The sequence below is a fragment of the Coturnix japonica genome, unplaced genomic scaffold (genome assembly GCF_054131305.1).
Source record: "Coturnix japonica strain WE unplaced genomic scaffold, WE-NBRP24 Scf133, whole genome shotgun sequence".
Taxonomy (NCBI): domain Eukaryota; kingdom Metazoa; phylum Chordata; class Aves; order Galliformes; family Phasianidae; genus Coturnix; species Coturnix japonica.
This window is the reverse complement of record NW_028189036.1, coordinates 43,812-71,616: the sequence shown is the minus strand read 5'-3', so window position 1 is coordinate 71,616 and position 27,805 is coordinate 43,812. Positions and strand designations below refer to the sequence as shown.

The 27,805-nt window shown below is 55.5% G+C and overlaps 2 protein-coding genes across 4 annotated transcripts in view; both read right to left on the bottom strand.

The window, feature by feature from the left end:
- Positions 1 to 27,805, bottom strand: part of LOC107306990 (uncharacterized) — a 30,587-nt gene that overhangs the window by 2,440 nt on the left and 342 nt on the right. The window contains exons 2-10 of one of the 3 annotated variants that reach the window (XM_085535584.1): positions 15,045 to 25,626; positions 8,878 to 14,999; positions 7,594 to 7,701; positions 6,492 to 6,619; positions 5,954 to 6,012; positions 4,786 to 4,851; positions 3,124 to 3,272; positions 2,093 to 2,158; positions 1,295 to 1,457 (exon numbers count right to left, since the gene is read on the bottom strand). In XM_085535584.1, the coding sequence (XP_085391710.1) occupies positions 1,295 to 1,457; positions 2,093 to 2,158; positions 3,124 to 3,272; positions 4,786 to 4,851; positions 5,954 to 6,012; positions 6,492 to 6,619; positions 7,594 to 7,701; positions 8,878 to 14,999; positions 15,045 to 25,626 (17,443 nt within the window). Of the gene's footprint in view, positions 1 to 1,294; positions 1,458 to 2,092; positions 2,159 to 3,123; positions 3,273 to 4,785; positions 4,852 to 5,953; positions 6,013 to 6,491; positions 6,620 to 7,593; positions 7,702 to 8,877; positions 25,627 to 27,805 lie in introns of all 3 variants that reach the window. The other 2 variants (XM_085535585.1, XM_085535583.1) reach the window with 2 other exon arrangements.
- LOC146751115 (uncharacterized) lies at positions 6,641 to 7,582 on the bottom strand (the record flags this gene model as incomplete). The annotated part of the gene is made up of 1 exon (XM_085535568.1): positions 6,641 to 7,582. A coding segment is annotated over one exon (942 nt), but the record flags the coding sequence as incomplete, so codon positions are not given.

Below are 27,805 nucleotides of genomic sequence, written 5' to 3'. Positions count from 1 at the left end.
GGGGCCAATGGGATGGATGGGGCCAATGGGGTCAATGGGGTTAATGGGATGGATGGGGTCAATGGGGTTAATGGGGTCATTGGGATGGATGGGGCCAATGGGGCCAATGGGGTCAATGGGGTCAATGGGGCCAATGGGGCCAATGGGGTCATTGGGATGGATGGGGTCAATGGGGTCAATGGGGTCAATGGGGCCAATGGGGTTAATGGGATGGATGGGGTCAATGGGGCCAATGGGGCCAATGGGGTCAGTGGGGTTTATGGGGTCAATGGGATCTATGGGATCAATGGGGTCAATGGGGTCAATGGAGCCAATGGGGCCAATGGGGTCATTGGGGTCAATGGGGCCAATGGTGTCAATGGGGTCATTGGGATGGATGGGATCAATGGGATGGATGGGGTCATTGGTGTCATTGGGGTCAATGGGGCCAATGGGGCCAATGGGGTTTATGGGGTCAATGGGGTCAGTGGGGCCAATGGGATCAATGGGGATCAAGGGGAACGAATGGGATGAATGGGCGGGTAATGGGGGTGAACGGGATGAATGGGGATCAATGGGATCAATGGGGGGGTAATGGGGATCAATGGGGATCAATGGGGATCAATGGGATGAATGGGAGTTAATGTGATCAATGGGGGTTAATGGGATCAATGGGATCAACGGGGATCAATGGGATGAATGGGAGTTAATGTGATCAATGGGGGTTAATGGGATCAATGGGATGAGAGAGACCCCATAACACCTCCATACCCCCCGATCTTATGGGATATTATGGGATGTCGGGACCCCAGGGGACCCCAAATGTGATGGGGACCCCCAAGAGACCCCATAACTCCTCCCTGCGCCCCATCCCCCCCAATATTATGGGATATTATGGGATGCAGAGACCCCAAAAGACCCCATAACAACTCCCTGCCCCCCAATATTAAGGGCTATTATGGGATGCAGAGACCCCAAGAGACCCCATAACACCTCCATACTCCCCAGTCTTATGGGATATTATGGGATGTAGGGACCCCAAAAGACCCCGTAACACCTCCATACCCCCCAATATTAAGGGCTATTATGGGATGTGGGTGCTGTGACTCACTGGCACTGTGGCCCCATGATCTTATGGGCTATTATGGGATGTAGAGACCCCAGGGGACCCCAAATGTGATGGGGACCCCATAACACCTCCATACCCCTCGATCTTATGGGCTATTATGGGATGTAGGGACCCCAAAAGACCCCATAACCCCTCCATACCCCCCAACATTAAGGGCTATTATGGGATGTGGGTGCTGTGACTCACTGGCACTGTGGCCCCGCAGTGGAGACCCTGCAGTCCCCATAGTTGCAGTCGATGGTGTGGGGCGTATTTGGGGCGCAGGCGGTGACACATCGTAGGGTGGGACCCGAAGTGATGGCGTAGAAATAGGACTGGAAGCCAATGGGGGCCACGGAGGAACAGACAGCTATGGGGAGATGAAGGGGGTTATGGGGTGGTTATGGGGGGATATGGGGTGTTATGGGGTGGTTATGGGGGGATATGGGGTGGTTATGGGTGGATATGGGGTGGATATGGGGGGACATGGGGGGATATGGGGTGGTTATAGGGGGATATGGGGTGGTTATGGGTGGATATGGGGTGGTTATAGGGGGATATGGGGTGGTTATGGGGGGATATGGGGTGGTTATGGGGGGATATGGGGTGGTTATGGGTGGATATGGGGTGGTTATGGGGGGATATGGGGTGGTTATGGGTGGATATGGGGTGGTTATAGGGGGATATGGGGTGGTTATGGGTGGATATGGGGTGGATATGGGAGGACATGGGGGGTTATGGGGTGTTTATGGGGGGATATGGGGTGGTTATAGGGGGATATGGGGTGGTTACGGGGGGATATGGGGTGGTTATAGGGGGATATGGGGTGGTTACGGGGGGATATGGGGTGGTTATAGGGGGATATGGGGTGGATATGGGGGGTTACGGGGTGGATATGGGGGGTTATGGGGGGTTATGGGGTGGTTATAGTGGGTTATGGGGTGGATATGGGGGGTTATGGGGTGGTTATGGGGTTATGGGGGTTATGGGGTTTTGGGGTCTCACCATTCGGGTCCGTCGGGGTCATTTGTGACACTACAGGGTCCGGCGACACCGTGAGACACAGGACGGCTGTGGGGGGACAGTGGGGAAACAATGGGGTCAGGGAGGGCTGTATGGGGCCATATAGGGTCTGTATGGGGCCATATGGGGTGGGTATGGGGCCATGGGGGGCCCTTATGGGTCTGTATAGGCCCTCATGGGTCGCTATGGGTCACTATGGGTCACTATGGGGCAGCGTACAGGTGTTGTGCTGGCACTGTCCCTTATGGCTCTCTATAGGATGTCTATAGGATCGCTATAGGGTTGCTATAGGGTTGCTATAGGGTCGCTATAGGGTCACTATGGGTCACTATGGGTCGCTATGGGTCACTATGGGGCAGCGTACAGGTGTTGTGCTGGCACTGTCCCTTATGGCTCTATATAGGCTCTCTATAGGGTCGCTATGGGGCAGCTATGGGTCACTATGGGTCGCTATGGGTCACTATGGGGCAGCGTACAGGTGTTGTGCTGGCACTGTCCCTTATGGCTCTATATAGGGTCTCTATAGGGTCGCTATGGGGCAGCTATGGGTCGCTATGGGTCGCTATGGGTCACTATGGGGCAGCGTACAGGTGTTGTGCTGGCACTGTCCCTTATGGCTCTCTATAGGGTCGCTATAGGGCAGCTATGGGTCACTATGGGTCGCTATGGGTCACTATGGGGCAGCTATGGGTCACTATGGGGCAGCGTACAGGTGTTGTGCTGGTACTGTCCCTTATGGCTCTCTATAGGGTCTCTATAGGGTCTCTATAGGGTCGCTATAGGGTCGCTATGGGGCAGCTATGGGGCAGCTATGGGGCAGCTATGGGTCGCTATGGGTCACTATGGGGCAGCGTACAGGTGTTGTGCTGGCACTGTCCCTTATGGCTCTCTATAGGGTCGCTATAGGGTTGCTATAGGGTTGCTATAGGGTCGCTATAGGGTCGCTATGGGGCAGCTATGGGTCGCTATGGGGCAGCTATGGGGCAGCTATGGGTCACTATGGGGCAGCGTACAGGTGTTGTGCTGGCACTGCCCCTGCTCGCTCTGGGCCTGGCGCAGGTTGCCCACCAGGGCGGCGCTGATCTCATTCAGCTCCTCAGTCACGTTGGGGCCGGAGCTGCTGGTCGTCACAACCACCTCGTGGGCAACCACCACCCCCAGCCTATAAACAATAGGGGACAATGGGGTGAATTAGTGGGGGCACAGAACAAACCTGACCCTAAACACAAATCCTAAAGGCCAAATATGAGCCCAAATCCCAAATCCTAAAGCCCAAATCTGACCCTAAACCCAAATCCTAAAGGCCAAATGTGAGCCCAAACCCCAAATCCTAAAGCCCGAATCCTAAAGGCCAAATGTGAGCCCAAACCCCAAATCCTAAAGCCCAAATATGACCCCAAATCCTAAACCTTAAAGCCAACCCTAAATCCCAAATCCTAAAGCCCAAACCCTAAAGCCCAAATCCTAAACCCTAAAGCCAACCCCAAACCCAAAACCCTAAAGACCAAATATGACCCCAAATCCTAAACCTTAAAGCCAACCCCAAAGCCCAAATCCTAAAGACCAAATCTGACCCCAAACCCTAAAGCTTAAAGCCAACCCTAAACCCTAAAGCCCAAATCTGACCCCAAACCCAATATCCTAAACCCTAAAGCCAACTCCAAATCCCAAATCCTAAAGCCCAAATCCTAAACCTTAAAGCCAACCCCAAATCCTAAAGATCAAATATGAGCCCAAACCCCAAATCCTAAAGCCCAAATCCTAAACCTTAAAGCCAACCCCAAACCCCAAATCCTAAAGCCCAAATCTGACCCCAAACCCCAAATCCTAAAGACCAAATATGACCCCGAATCCTAAAGCTTAAAGCCAACCCTAAACCCTAAAGCCCAAATCTGACCCCAAACCCAATATCCTAAACCCTAAAGCCAACTCCAAATCCCAAATCCTAAAGCCCAAATCCTAAACCTTAAAGCCAACCCCAAATCCTAAAGATCAAATATGAGCCCAAACCCCAAATCCTAAAGCCCAAATCCTAAACCTTAAAGCCAACCCCAAACCCCAAATCCTAAAGCCCAAATCTGACCCCAAACCCCAAATCCTAAAGACCAAATATGACCCCGAATCCTAAAGCTTAAAGCCAACCCTAAACCCTAAAGCCCAAATCTGACCCCAAACCCAATATCCTAAACCCTAAAGCCAACTCCAAACCCCAAATCCTAAAGCCCAAATCCTAAACCTTAAAGCCAACCCTAAATCCCAAATTCTGAAGCCCAAATCTGACCCCAAACCCTAAAGCTTTAAGCCAACCCCAAACCCCAAACCCTAAAGCCCAAATCTGACCCCAAACCCTAAATCCTAAAGACCAAATCTGACCCCAAACCCTAAACCTTAAAGCCAACCCTAAACCCTAAAGCCCAAATCTGACCCCAAACCCAATATCCTAAATCCTAAAGCCAACCCCAAACCCCAAATCCTAAAGCCCAAATCCTAAACCCTAAAGCCAACCCCAACCTCCAACCCCATAACCACGTTTCCTTCCCCCATTTTTGGGGTCATCTTTCAGTCCCTGACCCCAAAATTGGGTTTATTTCACCCATTTTGGTGTAACTTTAACCCCCCCAACCCCAAAACCCCAAAAAGGTCCATTTTCTCCCCAAGTTTTGGGGTCACTTTACCCGAAATTGGTGTCTCTCCGGATGCGGGATCGACTTATGGGGCCGCTCAGCTGCGTGGTGACGGGGCTGCAAAGAGATCAGATCCTAAATACAACCCCAAACCCAAATCCAACCCCAAACCCAAATCTGACCCTAAATCTGACCCCAAACCCAAATCCGACCCCAAACCCAAATCTGACCCCAAATCTGACCCTAAATCTGACCCCAAATCCAACCCCAAATCTGATCCCAAACCCAAATCTGACCCCAAATCCAACCCCAAATCTGACCCCAAATCTGACCCCAAACCCAAATCTGACCCCAAACCCAAATCCGACCCCAAATCCAACCCCAAATCCAAATCTGACCCCAAATCCGACCCCAAATCTGACCCCAAACCCAAATCCAACCCCAAATCCAAATCCGACCCCAAACCCAAATCCGACCCCAAATCCAACCCCAAATCTGACCCCAAACCCAAATCCGACCCCAAACCCAAATCTGACCCCAAATCCAACCCCAAATCCAACCCCAAATCCAAACCCAAATCCAAACCCAAATCTGACCCCAAACCCAAATCTGACCCCAAATCCAACCCCAAATCCAACCCCAAATCTGACCCGAAATCTGACCCCAAAAGGCCCCCGGCCCCACAGCCGAATACAGACGAATACCCCCAATCCCCCCCCCAATCCCAAATGTGACCCCAAAAAGCCCCCCCGGGCCTATAGCCAACCCCAAAAGCCCCCCAACCCCAAAGCTGACCCCAAATCTGACCCTAAAAGCCCCCCGACCCCATAATCCATACCCGGCCCCAAATCTGACCCCAAAATCCCCCCTGACCCCAAATCTGACCCTAAAAGCCCCCCAACCCCAAAGCTGACCCCAAATCTGACCCCAAAAGCCCCCAGACCCCAAAACTGACCCCAATTCTGACCCTAAAAGGCCCCCAACCACAAATCTGACCCCAAAGGCCCCCCGACCCCAAAAGCCCCCGACCCCAAAGCTGACCTTAAACTGACCCTAAAATCCCCCCAAATCCGACCCCAAAAGCCCCCCGACCCCAAATCCGACCCCAAAAGCCCCCAGACCCCAAATCTGACCCCAAAAGCCCCCAGACCCCAAATCCGACCCCAAAAGCCCCCAGACCCCAAATCCGACCCCAAAAGCCCCCGGCCCCACAGCAGACCTGAGTTTGATGATGTTGACCCCGTGGTAACTGGGAACGTCCCCGTAGATCTTCCTGATCTGCAAGATGGCCGCCAGGGAGAAATGAAACCGAAACCGGAAGTGGATCCCCCCAAACAGGAAGTGACGCACCTCCCGAAACAGGAAGTGGGACCCCAGGACCGGAAGTGGTGCCCCCCCAAACAGGAAGTGAGACCCCAAAGACAGGAAGTGAGACCCCAAAGACAGGAAGTGGGACCCTAAAGACAGGAAGTGAGACCCCAAGAACAGGAAGTGAGACCCCAAAGACAGGAAGTGGGACCCCAAAGACAGGAAGTGGGACCCTAAAGACAGGAAGTGGGACCCTAAAGACAGGAAGTGGGGCCCCCCCAAACAGGAAGTGAGACCCCAAAGACAGGAAGTGAGACCCCAAAAACAGGAAGTGGGACCCCAAACACAGGAAGTGGGACCCTAAAGACAGGAAGTGGGGCCCCCCCAAACAGGAAGTGAGACCCCAAAGACAGGAAGTGAGACCCCAAAGACAGGAAGTGACCCCTGACCTCCTTCCGGAAGTGCTCCCCGAACTGCCGGTAGACGTCGGACTGTGTGTCCTCCATTTCCTGGCTGTAGTTGAAGTTGGTGACGGTCACAACCAGCTCCGCAGCCGCCACCGTGGAACCCGACGACGCTGAGGGGGAAAAGGGGCTGAAATGAGATGGGAATGGGAAGGGGGGGGAGGGAGAGGAGGGAGAGGGAGAGGGAGAGGAAGAGGAAGAGGAGAAAGAAGAGGAATAATAATAAGAGGAGGAAGAGGAAGAGGAAGAGGAAGAAGAGGAAGAGGAGGAAGATGAAGAAGAAGAGAAAGAGGAGGAGGAAGAGGAGGAAGAAGAAGAAGAGGAGAAGAAAGAGGAGGAATAATAATAAGAGGAGGAATAGGAGGAGGAAGAAGAGGAAGAGGAGGAGGAAGAGGAGAAAAAAGAAGGAAAAGAGGAGGAGAAGGAAGAGAGGAAGGAAGAGGAAAGGAGGAGTAGGAAGAGGAGGGAGAGGAAGGGGAGAGGGAGAGGAAGAGGAGGAGGAAGGAAAAGAAGGAAAGGAGGAAGAGGAAGAGGAAGAGGAAGAGGAAGAGGAAGAGGAAGAGGAAGAGGAAGAGGAAGAGGAAGAGGAAGAGGAAGAGGAAGAGGAAGAGGAAGAGGAAGAGGAAGAGGAGAAAGAAGAGGAATAAGAAGAAGAGGAGGAAGAGGAGGAGGAAAAGGAAGAAGAAAAAGAGGAGGAAGATGAAGAAGAAGAGAAAGAGGTGGAGGAAGAGGAAGAAGGGGAGGAAAAGAAGGAGGAAGAAGAGGAAGAGGAGAAGGAAGAGGAGGAAGAAGAAGAAGAGGAGAAGGAAGAGGAAGAAGAGGATAAAGAGGATGAAGAGGAGAAAAAAGAAGGAAAAGAGGAGGAGAAGGAAGAGAGGAAGGGAGAGGAAAAGAGGAGCTGGAAGAGGAGGGAGAGGAAGGGGAGAGGGAGAGGAAGAGGAGGAGGAAGGAAAAGAAGGAGAGGAGGAAGAGGAAGAGGAAGAGGAAGAGGAAGAGGAAGAGGAAGAGGAAGAGGAAGAGGAAGAGGAAGAGGAAGAGGAAGAGGAAGAGGAAGAGGAAGAGGAAGAGGAAGAGGAAGGGCACTTACGGACAGTGGTGTCGATGGTGTCGGTGGGGAACTCGCACTGGGGTCCAAAGAAGTCGGGGAGGCAGATGCATTTAATGCCGTCGTGGGTGCCACCGTTGTAACACACACCTGGGGGGACATGGGGGGGTCAGCAGGGGACACGTGGGGACATCATGGAGGGGACAAGGGGGGACATGGGGGACAACATGGAGGGGACAAGGGGGGACACCACAGAGGAAAATGGAGGGGACACTTGGGGACGTCATGGAGGGGACCAGAGGTGACACAGGGGGACCTCATGAATGGGGAGGAGGTGACAATGGGATGGGGGTAACAATGGGGTGGGGGTAACAATGGGGTGGAGGTGACAATGGGATGGAGGTGATAATGGGGTGGGGGTAACAATGGGGTGGGGGTAACAATGGGGTGGGGGTAACAATGGGGTGGAAATGAGAATGGGGTAGAGGTGACAATGGGGAGAGAGGTGACAGTAAGGTAGGGGTAACAATGGGGTGGGAGGTGACAATGGGGTGGGAGGTGACAGAGGGGTGGGTGTGAGAATGGGGTAGAGGTGATAATGGGGTGGGAGGTGACAACGTGACAGTGGGGCGGAGGTGGCCATAAGGGTGGAGGCGGCCATAGGGTGGAGGTGGCCATAGGGTGGAGGCGGCTATAGGGTGGAGGTGACAGTGACGTGGTGGTGGCAGTGGGGTGGAGGTGACAATAAAACAAAGGTGACAACGTGATGGACGTGAGGATGGGGGGGGGTGGAAATTGGGGGGGGAAGGGGTGGAAATGGATTGGAGAGAAGGATAGAAAGGGGGTGACCATGGGGTGGGAGTGACAATGGGGTGGGGGCTACCATGGGGTGGGGGGTGATGTTGGGATAGAGACTACCATGGGGTGGGGGTGACATTGGGATGGGGGTGACAGTGGGATAGGGGTGACATTGGGATGAAGGTGACACTGGGGTGGGGGTGACATTGGGATGGGGGTGACATTGGGATGGGGGTGACAGTGGGGTGGGAGTGATGATGGGGTGAGGGGGACATTGGGGTGGGGGTGATATTGGGGTGGGGGTGACACTGGGGTGGGGGTGATATTGGGGTGGGGGTGACATTGGGGTGGGGGTGACATTGGGGTGGGGGTGATATTAGGGTGGGGGTGACATTGGGATGGGGGTGACATTGGGGTGGGGGTGACATTGGGATGGGGGTGACACTGGGGTGGGGGTGACATTGGGGTGGGGGTGACATTGGGGTGGGGGTGACATTGGGATGGGGGTGACATTGTGATGGCTGTTACCTGAAGGGGTGGTGACGACGTGGGTGGTGGTTGCCGTGGTGGTCCTTGGAGGAGCGGAGGTTGAGCGTGGGGGGGTGACAGCAGAGGAGGTGGCGTTGGGGGAGGTGGTGTTGGTGGGGGCGGCACGAGTGGAGGTGACAGATGTGGAGGTGGAAGCTGTAGAGGTGGCTTTAGTGGAGGTGACACCAGTGGAGGTGGAAGCTGTAGAGGTGACAGTGGAGGTGGTGGCCCCGGTGGAGGTGACAGCTGTAGGGGTGACAGCAGTGGAGGTGACATCTGTAGAGGTGACAGTGGAGGTGGTGGCCCCGGTGGAGGTGACATCTGTAGGGGTGACAGCAGTGGAGGTGACAGCAGTGGAGGTGACATCCGTAGAGGTGACATCTGTTGGGATGGCTCCAGAGGAGGTGACAGCAGAGGAGGTGACTTCAGTTGAGGAGGTGACAGCAGTTGGGGTGGCTGTTGTGGGGGTGACATCAGGAGAGGTGACGGCAGAGGAGGTGACAGCAGTTGGGGTGGCAGTAGAGGAGGTGACATCCATAGGGGTGACATCTGTAGGGCTGGCAGCACTGGAGGTGACATCTGTGGCAGTGATGGCAGTCGAGGTGACATGGGTGGAGGTGACACCTGAAGAGGTGACATGGGTGGAGGTGATGGCAGTGGAGGTGGCAGCAGATGAGGTGACAGCTGTAGAGGTGACGTCTGTTGGGGTGACAACAGTTGAGGTGGCATCTGTAGGAGTGATGGCAGTGGAGGTGACAGCAGTAGAGGTGACATCTGTGGGGGTGATGGCAGTGGAAGTGACACCTGAAGAGGTGACAGCAGATGAGGTGACAGCTGTAGAGGTGACGTCTGTTGGGGTGACAACAGTTGAGGTGACATCTGAGGGAGTGATGGCAGAGGAGGTGACAGCAGAGGTAGAGACATCCGTGGTGGTGACAGCAGTGGGGGTGACACCTGAAGAGGTGACATCAGTGGAGGTGATGGCAGTGGAGGTGACATCGGTGGAGGTGATGGCAGTGGAGGTGACAACAGATGAGGTGACATCCATAGAAGTGACATCTGTCGGGGTGACAACAGTTGAGGTGGCATCTGTGGGGGTGATGGGACTTGAGGTGACAGCAGAGGAGGTGACATCAGTGGAGGTGATGCCAGTGGAGGTGACAGCAGTGGAGGGGACATCGGAGGTGGTGACTTCAGTTGGGGTGGCAGTTGTAGGGGTGACACCAGGAGAGGTGACAGCAGTGGAGGTGACATCGGTGGCAGTGATGGCAGTTGAGGTGGCAGCAGAAGAGGTGACAGCAGTGGAGGTGGCTGTGGAGGTGACATCTGTAGGGGTGACAGCGGTGGAGGTGACATCTGGAGAGGTGATGGCAGTAGAAGTGACAGCAGTGGAGGTGACATCGATGGTGGTGACAGCAGAGGGGGTGACATCGATGGTGGTGACAGCAGAGGGGGTGTTAGTTGTGGGGGTGACAGCAGAGGTGGTTTCACCAGTGGTGGTGACATCTGTAGAGGTGACGGTGGTGGATGGGACGGGCAGGGAGGTGGCTATGGAGGTGACATCCATAGAGGTGACAGCAGTGGAGGTGACAGCAGATGAGGTGACATCTGAGGAGGTGACATCTGCGGCAGTGACAGCAGAGGAGGTGACAGCTGTGGAGGTGGCAGCCATTGAGGTAGTGTCTGTAGAGGTGACAGCAGTTGGGGTGGCTGCAGTGGTGGTGACAACAGATGAGGTGACATCTGTAGGAGTGACAGCAGTGGAGGTGACCCCAATGGAGGTGACATCAGTGGAGGAGACAGCAGTGGCAGTGATGGCACTTGAGGTGACATCGGTGGAGGTGATGGCAGTGGTGGTGACAACAGATGAGGTGACATCCATAGAGGTGACGTCTGTTGGGGTGACAGCAGTGGAGGTGACATCCGTGGGAGTGATGGTAGAAGAGGTGACAGCAGTGGAGGTGACATCGGAGGTGGTGACTTCAGTTGGGGTGGCAGTTGTGGGGGTGACACCAGGAGAGGTGACATCTGTGGGGGTGGCTCCAGTGGAGGTGACATCTGGAGAGGTGATGGCAGTAGAGGTGACAGCAGTGGGGGTGACAGAAGAGGAGGTGACATCGGAGGTGGGGAATTCAGTTGGGGTGGCAGTTGTGGGGGTGACAGCAGTGGAGGTGACAGCAGAGGAGGAGACATCAGGGTAGGTGGCTGTAGAGGTGACATCTGTAGGGGTGACAGCAGTGGAGGTGACAGCAGAGGAGGAGACATGAGGGTAGGTGGCTGTAGAGGTGACATCTGTAGAGGTGACATCAGTGGAGGTGATGCCAGAGGAGGTGACATCCGTGGGGGTGGCCCCAGTGGGGGTGACAGTGGAGGCAGTGATGGCACTCGAGGTGGCAGCAGATGAAGTGACAGCAGTGGAGGTGGCTGTGGAGGTGACAGCAGTGGAGATGGCACCAGTGAAGGTGACATCTGGAGAGGTGATGGCAGTAGAAGTGACAGCAGAGGAGGTGACGGCAGTTGGGGTGACATCAGTGGAGGTAACAGTGGAGGTGACAACGGTGGGGGTGACAGCAGTGGAAGTGACAGCTGAGGTGGAGGGACCCATGGAGGTGACAGTCATGGTGCTGAGAGCTGAGGTGACGTCAGAGGAGGTGACAGCAGTGGAGGTGACAGCGGTAGAGGTGACATCAGTTGGGGTGGCTCCAGTGGAGGTGACAGCTGTGGGAGTGACAGCTGTGGGGGTGACACCAGATGAAGTGACATCAGAGGTGGTTTGACCACTGGTGGTGACAGCTGTGGGGGTGCCATCAGAGGAGGTGACAGCAGTGGAGGCAGCAGAAGGGGAGGTGACATCGGTGGTGGTGACGGCAGATGAGGTGACACCAGTGGAGGTGACATCTGTAGAGGTGACAGCAGTGGAGGTGGCTGTGAAGGTGACATCTGTGGAGCTGACAGCAGTAGAAGTCACAGCAGTGGAGGTGATATCCGTGGGGGTGACAGCAGTGGAAGTGACATCAGCGGCAGTGATGGCACTCGAGGTGACAGCAGTGGAAGTCATGGCAGTGGTGGTGACATCTGTAGAGGTGACAGATGCGGCAGTGATGGTAGAAGAGGTGACAGCAGAGGTAGAGACATCCGTGGCGGTGACAGCAGTGGAAGTGACAGCAGAAGTGGTGGCACCAGTGGAGGTGACAGCTGTGGGGGTGACTGAAGAGGAGGTGATGCCAGTGGAGGTGACATCTGTAGAGGTGACAGTAGTGGAGGTGACATCGGAGGTGGTGACACCAGTGGAAGTGACAGCAGAGGAGGTGGCATCTGTTGGGGTAGCAGTTGGGGTGACATCAGGAGAGGTGACAGCTGTGGAGGTGACAGCAGTGGAGGTGACAGCAGTGGAGGTGACATCTGGAGAGGTGACGGCAGTGGAGGTGACAGCAGTTGGGGGGCCAGTTGAGGTGACATCCGTGGGGGTGACAGCTGTGGAGGTGACAACAGATGAGGTGACATCCGCAGAGGTGGCTCCAGTGGAGGTGACAGCAGTGGGGGTGATGGCAGCAGAGGTGACAGCAGAGGTAGAGATACCTGTGGTGGTGACATCAGTGGAGGTGACAGCTGTGGGGGTGACTTCAGTGGAGGTGGCAGTTGTCAGGGTGACATCAGGAGAGGTGACATCAATGGAGGTGATGGCAGTGGAGGTGACAACAGAGGAGGTGACAGCAGAGGAGGTGACATCTGTTGGGGTGACAGCTGTGGAGGTGACAGCAGAAGTGGTGGCACCAGTGGAGGTGACATCTGGGGAGGTGACAGCAGTAGAAGTGACAGCAGTGGAGGTGACATCCGTGGGGGTGACAGTGGAGGTGGTGACGCTGGTGGAGGTGAAATCTGGAGAGGTGACATCTGTGGGGGTGACATCAATGGAGGTGATGGCTGTGGATGTGATGGCAGGAGTGATGGCAGATGAGGTGACAGCGGTGGTGGTGACATCTGTGGCTGTGATGGCACTTGAGGTGACAGCAGAGGAGGTGACAGGAGTGGTGGTGACAGCAGGTGAGGTGACATCTGAGGTGGAGGGACCAATGGAGGTGACAGCCGTTGTGCTGAGAGCTGAGGTGACATCAGAGGAGGTGACAGCAGTGGAGGTGACACCTGAAGAGGTGATGGCTGTGGAGGTGATGGCAGATGAGGTGACATCTGTGGGGGTGGACCCAGTAGAGGTGACAGCAGTGGGAGTGACAGTGGAGGTGGTTACACTGGTCGAGGTGACATCCACAGGGGTGACAGCAGAGGAGGTGACAGCAGTTGGGTTGGCTCCAGTGGAGGTGACAGCGGTGGCTGTGATGGCACTTGAGGTGACAGCAGAGGAGGTGACAGCTGTGGGGGTGACATCTGAGGTGGAGGGACCAATGGATGTGACAGCCGTGGAGGTGACAGCAGAGGTGACATCAGAGGAGGTGACAGCAGTGGAGGCAGCAGAAGTTGAGGTGACATCGATAGTGGTGACAGCAGTGGAGGTGACAACAGATGAAGTGACAGCTGTAGGGCTGACAGCAGTGGAGGTGACTTCATTTGTGGTGACAGCAGTAGAGGTGACAGCTGTAGGGGTGACACCACTGGAAGTGACAGGAGTGGTGGTGATACCAGGAGAGGGGGCAGCAGTTGAGGTGACTTCAGTTGGGGTGACAGCAGAAGAGGTCACATCAGTTGGGGTGACAGCAGTGGAGGTGACAGCTGTGGAGGTGACATCTGAGGTGGAGGTGACAGCAGTGGAGGTGACTTCAGATGGGCTGGCAGTGGTTTGGGTGACAGCAGAGGAGGTGACAATGGTGGGGGTGATGGCAGTTGTGGAGACACCCGTGGAGGTGACAGAAGGGGTGACAGCAGTGGAGATGACAGTGGAGGTGGCTCCAGTGGAGGTGACAGTTGTTGGGGTGACAGCAGAGGATGTGATGCCTGTAGAGGTGACAGCAGATGAAGTGACTTCAGTTGAGGTGACAGCAGTGGGGGTGACTCCCATAGAGGTGACAGCAGTGGAGCTTTCAGCTGTGGAGATGACACCAGTGGGAGTGACAGACGTGGAGGTGACAGACGTGGAGGTGACACCTGAAGAGGTGACAGCAGGGGTGGTTTCAACAGCTGAGGTGACAGCAGTGGAGGTGACATCAGTTGGGGTGGATACGGAGGAGGTGACAGTGGAGGTGGTGACAGTGGAGGTGACACCTGAAGAGGTGACAGCAGTGGGGGTAGATCCAGAGGAGCTGACAGCAGAGGTGGTTATGGCAGTGGGGGTGACAGCTGTAGGGGTGACACCACTGGAAGGGACAGGAGTGGTGGTGATACCAGTAGAGGGGGCAGCAGTTGAGGTGACAGCAGTTGGGGTGACAGCAGAAGAGGTGACAGCTGTGGAGGTGGCTCCAGTGGAGGTGACAGTTGTTGGGGTGACAGTTGTTGGGGTGACAACAGAGGAAGTGATGCCTGTAGAGGTGACAGAAGTGGAGGTGACTTCAGTTGAGGTGACAGTTGTGGGGGTGACAGCAGTTGTGGTGACATCGGTGCTGGTGACACCCATCGAGGTAACAGAAGTGGAGCTTTCAGCTGTGGAGGTGACACCAGTGGGAGTGACAGACGTGGAGGTGACAGACGTGGAGGTGACACCTGAAGAGGTGACAGCAGAGGTGGTTTCAACAGCTGAGGTGACAGCAGGGGAGGTGACATCAGTTGGGGTGGATCCAGAGGAGGTGACTTCAGTTGAGGTGACAGCAGAAGAGGTGACAGCTGTGGAGGTGGCTCCAGTGGAGGTGACAGTTGTTGGGGTGACAGCAGTGGAGGTGACTTCAGTTGAGGTGACAGCAGTGGGGCTGACATCAGGAGAGGTGACAGCAGTGGAGGTGATGGCTGTCGGGGTGACAGCAGAGGAGGTGATGCCCGTAGAGGTGGCAGTTGTGGGGCTGACATCAGGAGAGGTGACATCGGTGGGGGTGACAGAAGTTGTGGAGACAGCTGAAGAGGTGACAGCAGTGGAGGTGATGCCAGTAGAGGTGACAGCAGGGGAGGTGACATCAATGGAGGTGACGGCACTGGTGGTGACAACAGATGAGGTGACAGCAGTGGGGGTGACAGCAGAAGAGGTGATGCCTGTAGAGCTGACATCAGTTGGGGTGACAGCAGAAGAGGTGACAGCTGTGGAGGTGGCTCCAGTGGAGGTGACAGTTGTTGGGGTGACAGCAGAGGATGTGATGCCTGTAGAGGTGACAGCAGATGAAGTGACTTCAGTTGAGGTGACAGCAGTGGGGCTGACATCAGGAGAGGTGACAGCAGTGGAGGTGACTCCCATAGAGGTGACAGCAGTGGAGCTTTCAGCTGTGGAGGTGACAGACGTGGAGGTGACAGACGTGGAGGTGACAGACGTGGAGGTGACAGACGTGGAGGTGACAGACGTGGAGGTGACACCTGAAGAGGTGACAGCAGAGGTGGTTTCAACAGCTGAGGTGACAGCAGTGGAGGTGACACCAGTTGGGGTGGATACGGAGGAGGTGACTTCAGTTGGGGTGACAGCAGAAGAGGTGACAGCTGTGGAGGTGGCTCCAGCGGAGGTGACAGTTGTTGGGGTGACAGCAGAGGATGTGATGCCTGTAGAGGTGACAGCAGTGGAGGTGATTTCAGTTGAGGTGACAGCAGTGGGGGTGACTCCCATAGAGGTGACAGCAGTGGAGCTTTCAGCTGTGGAGGTGACACCTGAAGAGGTGACAGCAGAGGTGGTTTCAACAGCTGAGGTGACAGCAGTGGAGGTGACAGCAGTTGGGGTGGATCCAGAGGAGGTGACTTCAGTAGAGGTGACAGCAGAAGAGGTGACAGCAGAGGTGGTTTCAACAGCTGAGGTGACAGCAGTGGAGGTGACATCAGTTGGGGTGGATCCAGAGGAGGTGACTTCAGTTGAGGTGGCTGTTGTGGGGGTGACATCAGGAGAGGTGACAGCAGTTGGGGTAGATCCAGAGGAGCTGACAGCAGAGGTGGTTATGGCAGCTGTAGTGGTGACAGCTGTAGGGGTGACACCACTGGAAGTGACAGGAGTGGTGGTGATACCAGTAGAGGGGGCAGCAGTTGAGGTGACAGCAGTTGAGGTGACAGCAGAAGAGGTGACAGCTGTGGAGGTGGCTCCAGTGGAGGTGACAGTTGTTGGGGTGACAGCAGAGGATGTGATGCCTGTAGAGATGACAGCAGTGGAGGTGACTTCAGTTGAGGTGACAGCAGTGGGGCTGACATCAGGAGAGGTGACAACAGTGGAGGTGACTCCCATAGAGGTGACAGCAGTGGAGCTTTCAGCTGTGGAGGTGACAGACGTGGAGGTGACACCTGAAGACGTGACAGCAGAGGTGGTTTCAACAGCTGAGGTGACAGCAGTGGAGGTGACAGCAGCTGAGGTGACAGCAGAGGAGGTGACTTCAGTTGAGGTGACAGCAGTGGGGCTGACATCAGGAGAGGTGACAGCAGTGGAGGTGATGGCTGTCGGGGTGACAGCAGAGGAGGTGATGCCCGTAGAGGTGGCAGTTGTGGGGCTGACATCAGGAGAGGTGACATCGGTGGGGGTGACAGAAGTTGTGGAGACAGCTGTAGAGGTGACAGCAGTGGGGGTAAAGCCAGTAGAGGTGACAGCAGTGGAGGTGACATCAATGGAGGTGACGGCACTGGTGGTGACAACAGATGAGGTGACAGCAGTGGGGGTGACAGCAGAAGAGGTGACAGCAGTGGAGGTGACAGTTGTTGGGGTGACAGCAGAGGATGTGATGCCTGTAGAGGTGACAGCAGATGAAGTGACTTCAGTTGAGGTGACAGCAGTGGGGCTGACATCAGGAGAGGTGACAGCAGTGGAGGTGACTCCCATAGAGGTGACAGCAGTGGAGCTTTCAGCTGTGGAGGTGACACCAGTGGGAGTGACAGACGTGGAGGTGACACCTGAAGAGGTGACAGCAGAGGTGGTTTCAACAGCTGAGGTGACAGCAGTGGAGGTGACATCAGTTGGGGTGGATACGGAGGAGGTGACTTCAGTTGAGGTGGCAGTTGTGGGGCTGACATCAGGAGAGGTGACATCGGTGGAGGTGACAGAAGTTGTGGAGACAGCTGTAGAGGTGACAGCAGTGGGGGTAAAGCCAGTAGAGGTGACAGCAGGAGAGGTGACATCAATGGAGGTGACGGCACTGGTGGTGACAACAGATGAGGTGACTTCAGTTGGGGTGACAGCAGAAGAGGTGACAGCTGTGGAGGTGGCTCCAGTGGAGGTGACAGTTGTTGGGGTGACAGCAGAGGATGTGATGCCTGTAGAGGTGACAGCAGATGAAGTGACTTCAGTTGAGGTGACAGCAGTGGGGCTGACATCAGGAGAGGTGACTCCCATAGAGGTGACAGCAGTGGAGCTTTCAGCTGTGGAGGTGACAGACGTGGAGGTGACATATGTGGAGGTGACAGCAGAGGTGGTTTCAACAGCTGAGGTGACAGCAGTGGAGGTGACAGCAGTTGGGGTGGATACGGAGGAGGTGACTTCAGTTGAGGTGGCAGTTGTGGGGGTGACATCAGGAGAGGTGACAGCAGAGGAGGTGACAGCAGAGGAGGTGACAGCAGAGGAGGTGACTTCAGTTGAGGTGACAGCAGTGGGCCTGACATCAGGAGAGGTGACAGCTGTGGAGGTGACTCCCATAGAGGTGACAGCTGTGGAGGTGACTCCCATAGAGGTGACAGCTGTGGAGGTGGCTCCCATAGAGGTGACAGTTGTTGGGGTGACAGCAGAGGAAGTGATGCCCATAGAGGTGACAGCAGATGAAGTGACTTCAGTTGAGGTGACAGCAGTGGGGGTGACTCCCATAGAGGTGACAGCAGTGGAGGTGACTCCCATAGAGGTGACAGCAGTGGAGCTTTCAGCTGTGGAGGTGACACCAGTGGGAGTGACAGACGTGGAGGTGACACCTGAAGACGTGACAGCAGAGGTGGTTTCAACAGCTGAGGTGACAGCAGTGGAGGTGACATCAGTTGGGGTGGATACGGAGGAGGTGACTTCAGTTGAGGTGACAGCAGAAGAGGTGACAGCTGTGGAGGTGGCTCCAGCGGAGGTGACAGTTGTTGGGGTGACAGCAGAGGATGTGATACCCATAGAGGTGACAGCAGTGGAGGTGATTTCAGTTGAGGTGACAGCAGTGGGGCTGACATCAGGAGAGGTGACAGCTGTGGAGGTGACAGCAGTTGAGGCAGCAGAAGTGGAGGTGACATCGATGGTGGTGAATGATGTCGAGGTGACATCGGTGGGGGTGGTTCCAGTGGGGGTGACAGTAGAGGAGGTGACAGCAGTGGAGGTGACATCGACGGTGGTGACATCTGACGTGGTGACTTCAGTTGGGGTGGCTGTTGTGGAGGTGACAGCAGGAGAGGTGACAGTGGAGGAGCCGGCAGCAGTGGATGCAGCAGAACTGGAGGTGACGTCGATGGTGGTGACAGAATTGGAGGTGACATCAGTGGTGGTGACATCTGAGCTGGTGACTTCAGTTGGGGTGACAGCAGATGAGGTGACTTCTGTGGTGGTGCCACTCGTGGAGGTGACAGCAATGGAGGTAACAGAAGTGGGGCTGACAGTAGAGGAGGTGACAGCTGTGGTGCTGACTTCTGTTGGGGTGGCAGTTGTGGGGGTGACAGCAGGAGACGTGACAGCAGTGGAGGTGACAGCTGTGGGTGCAGCAGAAGGGGAGGTGACATCGATGGTGGTGATAGCAGTTGGGGTGGCAGTAGAGGGGGTGATGGCAGTGGAGGTTCCTTCAGTTGTAGTAGAGACTGTAGAGGACATTGATGAGGTTGGAGTGGAGGGGACAGATGTGGGGGTGACAGTAGAGGAGGTGACAGTAGTGGAGGGGGCAACAGTGGAGGTGACATCAGAGGTGGTGACTTCAGTTGGGGTGACAGTGGTGGGGGTGACAGCAGTGGATGCAGCAGAAGTGGAGCTGACATCGATGGTGGTGGCAGTAGAGGAGGGGACACTGGTGGGTGTGGTTCCAGTGGAGGTGACAGCAGTGGAGGTTCCTTCAGTTGTAGCAGGGGTTGTAGAGGACATTGATGAGGTTGGAGTGGAGGGGACAGATGAGGGGGTGACAGCAGTGGATGCAGCAGAAGGGGAGGTGACATCAATGGTGGTGACAATAGAGGAGGTGACAGCAGTGGGGGTGGTTCCAGTGGGGGTGACAGTAGCGGAGGGGACAGCTGAGGTGGTATGTTCAGTTGTAGCAGTGGTGGGGGTGACAGCAGTGGAGGTGACAACGGTGGAGCTGAAAGCTGTGGATGCAGCAGAAGTGGGGGTGACAACAGTGGATGCAGCAGAAGGGGAGGTGACATCGATGGGGGTGGCAGTAGAGGAGGGGACACTGGTGGGGGTGGTTCCAGTGGGGGTGACAGCAGTGGAGGCTCCTTCGGTTGTAGCAGAGGCTGTAGGGGACATTGATGAGGTTGGAGTGGAGGGGACAGACGTGGAGGGGACAGTAGATGACGTGACAGCTGTGGGGGTGGCTCCAGAGGAGATGACAGTAGAGGAGGTGGCAGCAGTGGAAGAGATGGCAGTAGAGAGGACATCAGTAGGGGTGACTGAAGTGGGGGTGACAGTAGAGGAGGTGACAGCTGTGGTGGTATCTTCAGTTGGGGCGACAGTGGTGGGGGTGACAGCAGAGGAGGCAGCAGAAGGGGAGGTGACATCGATGGTGGTGGCAGTAGAGGAGGTGACATCTGAGGAGGTGACAGAGGTGGAAGAGATGGCAGTGGAGGTGACATCTGAGGTGGTGACTTCAGTTGTGGTGGCAGTGGTGGGGGTGACATCAGGAGAGGTGACAGTAGTGGAGGCAGCAGAATGGGTGGTGACATCGATGGTGGTGACAGTAGAGGAGGTGACAACAGTGGGGCTGGTTCCAGTGGGGGTCACAGTAGCGGAGGGGACAGCTGAGGTGGTATGTTCAGTTGTAGCAGTGGTGGGGGTGACAGCAGTGGAGGTGACAACGGTGGAGCTGAAAGCTGTGGATGCAGCAGAAGTGGGGGTGACAACAGTGGAAGAGATGGCAGCAGAGGGGACAGATGTGGGGGTGGTTCCAGTGGGGGTGACTGTGGTGGGGGTGACAGCTGTGGATGCAGCAGAATGGGAGGAGACATCGATGGTGGTGGCAGTAGAAGAGGGGACATTGGTGGGGGTGGTTCCAGTGGGAGTGACAGTAGAGGTGACAGCAGTGGAGGTTGCTTCAGGTGTAGCAGAGGTTGTAGAGGACAATGGTGAGGTTGGAGTGGAGGGGACAGCTGAGGAGGTGACAGTAGATGACATGACAGCTGTGGGGGTGGTTCCAGAGGAGGTGACAGAAGAGGAGGTGGTAGCAGAAGAGGTGACATCTGTGGGGGTGACAGTAGATGACATGACAGCAGTGGGGGTGGAACCAGTGGAGGTGACAGCAGTGGAGGTGACATCGGTGGTGGTGCCACTAGAGGAGCTGACAGCAGTGGAGGCAGCAGAAGGGGAGCTGACATCGATGGTGGTGGCAGATGTGGGGGTGACAGCAGAGGAGGTGACAGCTGTGGAGGCTCCTTCGGTTGTAGCAGAGGCTGTAGAGGACATTGATGAGGTTGGAGTGGAGGGGACAGCAGATGAGGTGACATCAATGGTGGTGACTTCAGTTGGGGTGACAGTGGTGGGGGTGACAGCAGTGGATGCAGCAGAAGGGGAGGTGACACTGATGGTGGTGGCTGTAGAGGAGGGGACATTGGTGGGGGTGGTTCCAGTGGGGGTGACAGTAGAGGAGGTGGTGGCAGTGGGGGTGACAGAGGGGGAAGAGATGGCAGTAGAGGGGATATCTGAGGAGGTGACATCAATCGTGGTGACAGCAGATGAGGTGATGGCAGTGGGGGTGGTTCCAGAGGGGGTGACAGCAGTGGAGGTAGCAGAGGATGTAGAGGACATTGATGAGGTTGGAGTGGAGGGGACAGCAGAGGAGGTGACTTCAGTCGGGGTGACAGTGGTGGGGGTGACATCAGGAGAGGTGACAGTAGTGGATGCAGCAGAAGGGGAGGTGACACTGATGGTGGTGGCAGTAGAGGAGGGGACATTGGTGGGGGTGGTTCCAGTGGGGGTGACAGCAGTGGAGGTGCCACTAGAGGAGGTGACAGTAGAGGAGGGGACAGCAGCGGGTGTAGCTCCAGAGGAGGTGACAGTAGAGAAGGCACCCACAGTTGTAGCAGAGACTGTAGAGGACACTGATGACGTAGCAGTGGAGGGGGCAGAGGTTGGGGTGACAGCAGGAGAGGTGACAGTAGAGGAGGGGACAGAAGTGGATGCAGCAGAAGTGGAGCTGACATCAATGGTGGTGGCCATAGAGGAGGGGACATTGGTGGGTGTAGTTCCAGTGGGGGTGACGGTAGACGAGGTGGTGGCAGAAGAGGTGACTGTAGTGGAGGTGACAGCAGTGGAGGCTCCTTCGGTTGTAGGAGAGACTGTAGAGGACAGTGGTGATGTGGGAGTGGAGTGGGGAGCAGTGGAAGAGATGGCAGAAGAGGTGAGAGCTGTGGGGGTGACTGAAGGGGAGGTGACAGCGATGGTGGTGACAGATGTGGAGGGGACAGCAGTGGGGGTGACTGAAGTGGGGGTGGCTCCAGAGGAGGTGACAGCAGTTGGGGTGACAGTAGAGGAGGTGACGGCAGTGGAGGCTCCTTCAGTCGTAGCAGAGACTGTAGAGGACATTGATGAGGTTGGAGTGGAGGTGACATCTGAGGAGGTGACAGTAGATGACATGACAGCAGTGGGGGTGACAGAGGTAGAGCTGACAGCAGTGGAAGAGATGGCAGTGGAGGTGACAGCTGTGGGGGTGGTTCCAGTGGGGGTGACTGTGGTGGGGGTGACAGCTGTGGATGCAGCAGAATGGGAGGAGACATCGATGGTGGTGGCCATAGAGGAGGGGACATTGGTGGGGGTGGTTCCAGTGGGAGTGACAGTAGAGGTGACAGCAGTGGAGGTTGCTTCAGTTGTAGCAGAGGTTGTAGAGGACAATGGTGAGGTTGGAGTGGAGGGGACAGCTGAGGAGGTGACAGTAGATGACATGACAGCAGTGGGGGTGGTTCCAGTGGAGGTGACAGAAGAGGAGGTGGTAGCAGAAGAGGTGACATCTGTGGGGGTGACAGTAGATGACATGACAGCAGTGGGGGTGGTTCCAGGGGAGGTGACAGCAGTGGAGGCTCCTTCAGTTGTAGCAGAGGATGTAGAGGACATTGATGAGGTAGCAGTGGAGGTGACAGCAGATGAGGTGACATCAACGGTGGTGACTTCAGTTGTGGTGACAGTGGTGGGGGTGACAGCAGTGGATGCAGCAGAATGGGAGCTGACATCGATGGTGGTGGCAGTAGAAGAGGGGACATTGGTGGGGGTGGTTCCAGTGGGGGTGACAGTAGAGGAGGTGGTGGCAGTGGGGGTGACAGAGGGGGAAGAGATGGCAGTAGAGGGGATATCTGAGGAGGTGACATCAACCGTGGTGACAGCAGATGAGGTGATGGCAGTGGGGGTGGTTCCAGAGGGGGTGACAGCAGTGGAGGTAGCAGAGGATGTAGAGGACATTGATGAGGTTGGAGTGGAGGGGACAGCAGAGGAGGTGACTTCAGTCGGGGTGACAGTGGTGGGGGTGACATCAGGAGAGGTGACAGTAGTGGATGCAGCAGAAGGGGAGGTGACACTGATGGTGGTGGCCATAGAGGAGGGGACATTGGTGGGTGTAGTTCCAGTGGGAGTGACAGTAGAGGAGGTGACAGTGGTGGAGGCAGCTTCAGTTGTAGCAGAGACTGTAGAGGACATTGATGAGGTTGGAGTGGAGGTGACAGCAGTGGAGGCTCCTTTGGTTGTAGCAGAGGATGTAGAGGACATTGATGAGGTTGGAGTGGAGGGGACAGAGGTGGGGGTGGCAGTTGTGGGGGTGACAACAGGAGAGGTGACAGTAGAGGAGATAACAATAGAGGAGGTGACAGCAGTGGAGGTTCCTTCAGTTGTAGCAGAGACTGTAGGGGACATTGATGAGGTTGGAGTGGAGGTGAGAGCAGTGGGGGTGACAGTAGAGGAGCTGACAGCAGTTGGGGTGACAGCAGTGGATGCAGCAGAATGGGAGGTGACATCAATGGTGGTGGCCATAGAGGAGGGGACTGAAGTGGGGGTGGTTCCAGTGGGGGTGACAGCTGTGGAGGGGACAGAGGTGGGGGTGACGTCTGAGGTGGTGACTTCAGTTGGGGTGACAGTGGTGGGGGTGACAGCAGTGGATGCAGCAGAAGGGGAGGTGACAGTTATGGGGGTGACAGTAGAGGAGGGGAAATTGGTGGTGGTGGAACCAGTGGAGGTGACAGAAGAGGAGGGGACATCTGAGGTTGTGCCACTAGAGGAGCTGACAGCAGTGGAGGGAGCAGAAGGGGAGGTGACATCGATGGTGGTGGCAGATGTGGGGGTGACAGTAGAGGAGGTGACAGCTGTGGGGGTGACTTCAGTTGTGGTGGCAGTGGTGGGGGTGACAGCAGGAGAGGTGACAACAGTGGAGCTGGAAGCTGTGGATGCAGCAGAAGTGGGGGTGACATCAATGGTGGGGACAGTAGAGGAGGGGACATTGGTGGGGGTGGTTCCAGTGGGGGTGACAGTAGAGGAGGGGACAGCAGTGGAGGCTCCTTCGGTTGTAGCAGAGGCTGTAGAGGACATTGATGAGGTTGGAGTGGAGGGGACTGAAGTGGGGGTGGCAGTTGTGGGGGTGACATCAGGAGAGGTGACAGTAGAGGAGGGGACATCTGAGGTGGTGCCACTAGAGGAGCTGACAGCAGTGGAGGCAGCAGAATGGGAGGTGACATCGATGGTGGTGACAGTAGAGGAGGGGACAGCAGTGGGGGTGGTTCCAGTGGAGGTGACAGTAGAGGAGGTGGTGGCAGTGGGGGTGACAGTAGAGGAGGGGACATGGATGGTGGTGCCACTTGTGGGGGTGACGGACAAGGAGGTGACAGCAGTGGAGGTTCCTTCAGTTGTAGCAGAGGCTGTAGGGGACATTGATGAGGTTGGAGTGGAGGTGAGAGCAGTGGGGGTGACAGTAGAGGAGCTGACATCGATGGTGGTGGCCATAGAGGAGGGGACATTGGTCGGGGTGGTTCCAGTGGGGGTCACAGTAGAGGGGGTGACAGCGGTGGAGGCTCCTTTGGTTGTAGCAGAGGCTGTAGGAGACACTGCTGAGGTTGGAGTGGAGCTGACAGCAGTGGGGGTGGATCCAGTGGGGGTCACAGCAGTGGAGGTGACATCGGTGGTGGTGCCACTAGAGCTGACAGCAGTGGAGGCAGCAGAAGGGGAGCTGACATCCATGGTGGTGGCATCTGACTGGGTGACTTCAGTTGGGGTGACAGCAGTGGAGGTGATGATGGCAGTGGAGGTGACGGCAGTGGAGGTGACATCGGTGGGGGTGGTTCCTGTGGAGGTGACAGTAGATGAGGTGACATCGATGGTGGTGCCATCATTGGAGGTGACAGCAGATGAGGTGACATCGATGGTGGTGCCATCATTGGAGGTGACAGTAGATGAGGTGACATCGATGGTGGTGCCATCATTGGAGGTGACAGCAGATGAGGTGACAGTAGATGAGGTGACAGTAGATGAGGTGACAGTAGAGGAGGTGACAGTAGATGAGGTGACATCGATGGAGGTGACAGCAGTGGAGGTGACATCAGATGAGGTGACAGTAGGTGAGGTGACATCATTGGAGGTGCCATCGATGGTGGTGCCACCATTGGAGGTGACAGTAGATGAGGTGACATCATTGGGGGTGACAGTAGAGGAGGTGACAGTAGATGAGGTGACATCAGACAAGGTGACAGTAGATGAGGTGACATCAATGGTGGTGCCACCATTGGGGGTGACAGTAGAGGAGGTGACAGTGGATGAGGTGGCATCGATGGTGGTGGTGGCACTGGAGGTGACAGCAGTGGAGGTGACATCAGATGAGGTGACAGCAGATGAGGTGACATCAATGGTGGTGTCATCATTGGGGATGACAGTAGAGGAGGTGACATAATTGGGGGTGACAGTAGATGAGGTGACATCAGATGAGGTGACATCGATGGTGGTGCCACCATTGGAGGTGACAGTAGATGAGGTGTCATCAATGGAGGTGACAGTAGATGAGGTGACATCGATGGTGGTGCCACCATTGGAGGTGACAGAGGTGACATCAGACGAGGTGACAGTAGATGAGGTGACATCATTGGGGGTGACAGTAGATGAGGTGCTATCAATGGTGGTGCCACCATTGGGGATGACAGCAGATGAGGTGACATCAGACGAGGTGACAGTAGATGAGGTGACAGTAGATGAGGTGACAGTAGATGAGGTGACATCGATGGAGGTGACAGTAGAGGTGGTGCCCCCATTGGTGGTGCCCCCATTGGTGGTGCCCCCATTGGTGGTGCCATGGGTGCTGTCTGTCATTGTCCCCTCGGAGCCGGTACCGTCCATAGAGGTCCATAAAGTGCTGGGGGAACCAACGGAGGCCCCCCCTGAGGTCCGTGTGGGGGTGTCACTATTGGAGGTGACACTATTGGGGGTGACACTGATGGAGGTGTCACTGTTGGGGTTGACATCAATGGGGTTGTCATTGATGGGGTTGTCACTATTGGGGTTGACGTTGGTTGGGGTGACGTTGATGGTGGGGGTGACACTGGCAGTTGTCTGTACGGTCAATGTCACTGCGGTGGCTGCAAGAGAAACACACGTCAGCTTGTCCCCATTTGTCCCCATTTGGGGCTATTTGGGCCTATTTGTGCCCATTTGGGGCCATTTGGGGCCATTTGGGGCTATTTGGGGTCACTTGGGGCCATTTGTCCCCATTTGGGGCCATTTGTCCCCATTTAGGGCCACTTGGGGCCATATGTTCCCTTTTGTCCCCATTTGGGGCCATCTGGAGCCATTTGTGCCCATTTGTCCCAATTGTCCCCATTTTTTGGCCATTTTGTGGCCACATGGGGCCATTTGGAGTCATTTGTCCCCATTTAGGGCCACTTGGGGCCATATGTTCCCTTTTGTCCCCATTTGTCCCCATTTGGGGCCATTAGGAGCCATTTGTCCCCATTGTCCCCATTTTTCCCCATTTTCTACCAAATTTGCCCAATTTCTCCCCATTTTTCCCTTCATTTTCCCTATTCTTCCTCCATTTCCTCCCTATTTTCCTCTCATTTCCCCCATTTTCCCCCTATTTTCCCCCATTATTTCCCCCAATTTCCCCCCAGTTCTCCCAATTTTTCCCATTTTCCCCTAATTTTCCTCCCATTTTTCCCCATTTTCCCTAATTTTTCCCAGTTTTTCCTCAATTTTTCCCAATTTTCCCCCATTTCTCCCAATTTTCCCCAATTTTTCCCCCATTTCTCCCCATTTTCCCCCTATTTCCCCCAATTTCCCCCCATTTTCTCCCCATTTTCCTCCATTTTCCCCATTTCCCCCCATTTTTTCCCATTTCCCCCCAATTTTCCACCCATTTCCCCCTTTTCTCCCCTTTTCTCCCTATTTTTCCCCATTTCTTCCCATAATGTCCCCATTACCCCCATAACAACCCCATTACCCCCATAACAACACCATAAGGACCCCATAAGGACCCCATAACCCCCCCATAAGACCCCCATAAGGCCCTACCTGCCAGCAGCCACCCCATTACCCCCATTGCCCCCATTACATTACCCCCATAATGCCCCCATTACCCCCATAATGACACCATAAGGACCCCATAATGCCCCATAAGGACCCCATTAACCCAATAAGGACCCCATTAACTCCATAAGCACCCCATAAACATCCCATTACCGCCATAATGCCCCCATAATGCCCCCATAACCCCCCCATTACCCCCATAAGGACCCCACTACCCCCATAAGGATCCCATTACCCCCATAAGGACCCCATTACCCCCATAAGGACCCCCATTACCCCCCATAATACCCCATAACAACTCCATAACGACCCCATAACGACCCCATAAGGACCCCATAAGGATCCCATTACCCCCATAAGGACCCCATTACCCCCATAAGGACCCCATTACCCCCATAAGGACCCCCATTACCTCCCATAATACCCCATAACAACTCCATAACGACCCCATAAGGACCCCCATTACCTCCCATAATACCCCATAACAACTCCATAACGACCCCATAAGGACCCCATAAGGACCCCATTACCCCCATAAGGACCCCATTACCCCTCATAAGGACCCCATAAGGATCCCATTACCCCCATAACGACCCCATAACCCCCCCCATAAGACCCCATAAGCCCCTACCTGCCAGCAGCCACCCCAGCAGTGACCCCCCATTACCCCCATAAGGACCCCCATTACCGCCCATAATACCCCATAACAACCCCATAAGGACCCCATAAGGACCCCATAAGGACCCCATTACCCCCATAACAACCCCATAATGCCCCATAAGGACCCCATTACCCCCCATAAGGACCCCATAAGGACCCCATTACCCCCCATAATACCCCATAACAACACCATAACGACCCCATAAGGACCCCATTACCCCCATAAGGACCCCATTACCCCCCATAATACCCCATAACAACTCCGTAACGACCCCATAGACAACTCCGTAACGACCCCATAAGGACCCCATAAGGACCCCATTACCCCCATAACAACCCCATAATGCCCCATAAGGACCCCATTACCCCCCATAATACCCCATAACAACTCCATAACGACCCCATAAGGACCCCATAAGGACCCCATTACCCCCATAAGGACCCCATTAACCCCATAAGGACCCCCATTACCCCCATAAGGACCCCATTACCCCCATAAGGACCCCCATTACCTCCCATAATACCCCATAACAACTCCATAACGACCCCATAGACAACTCCATAACGACCCCA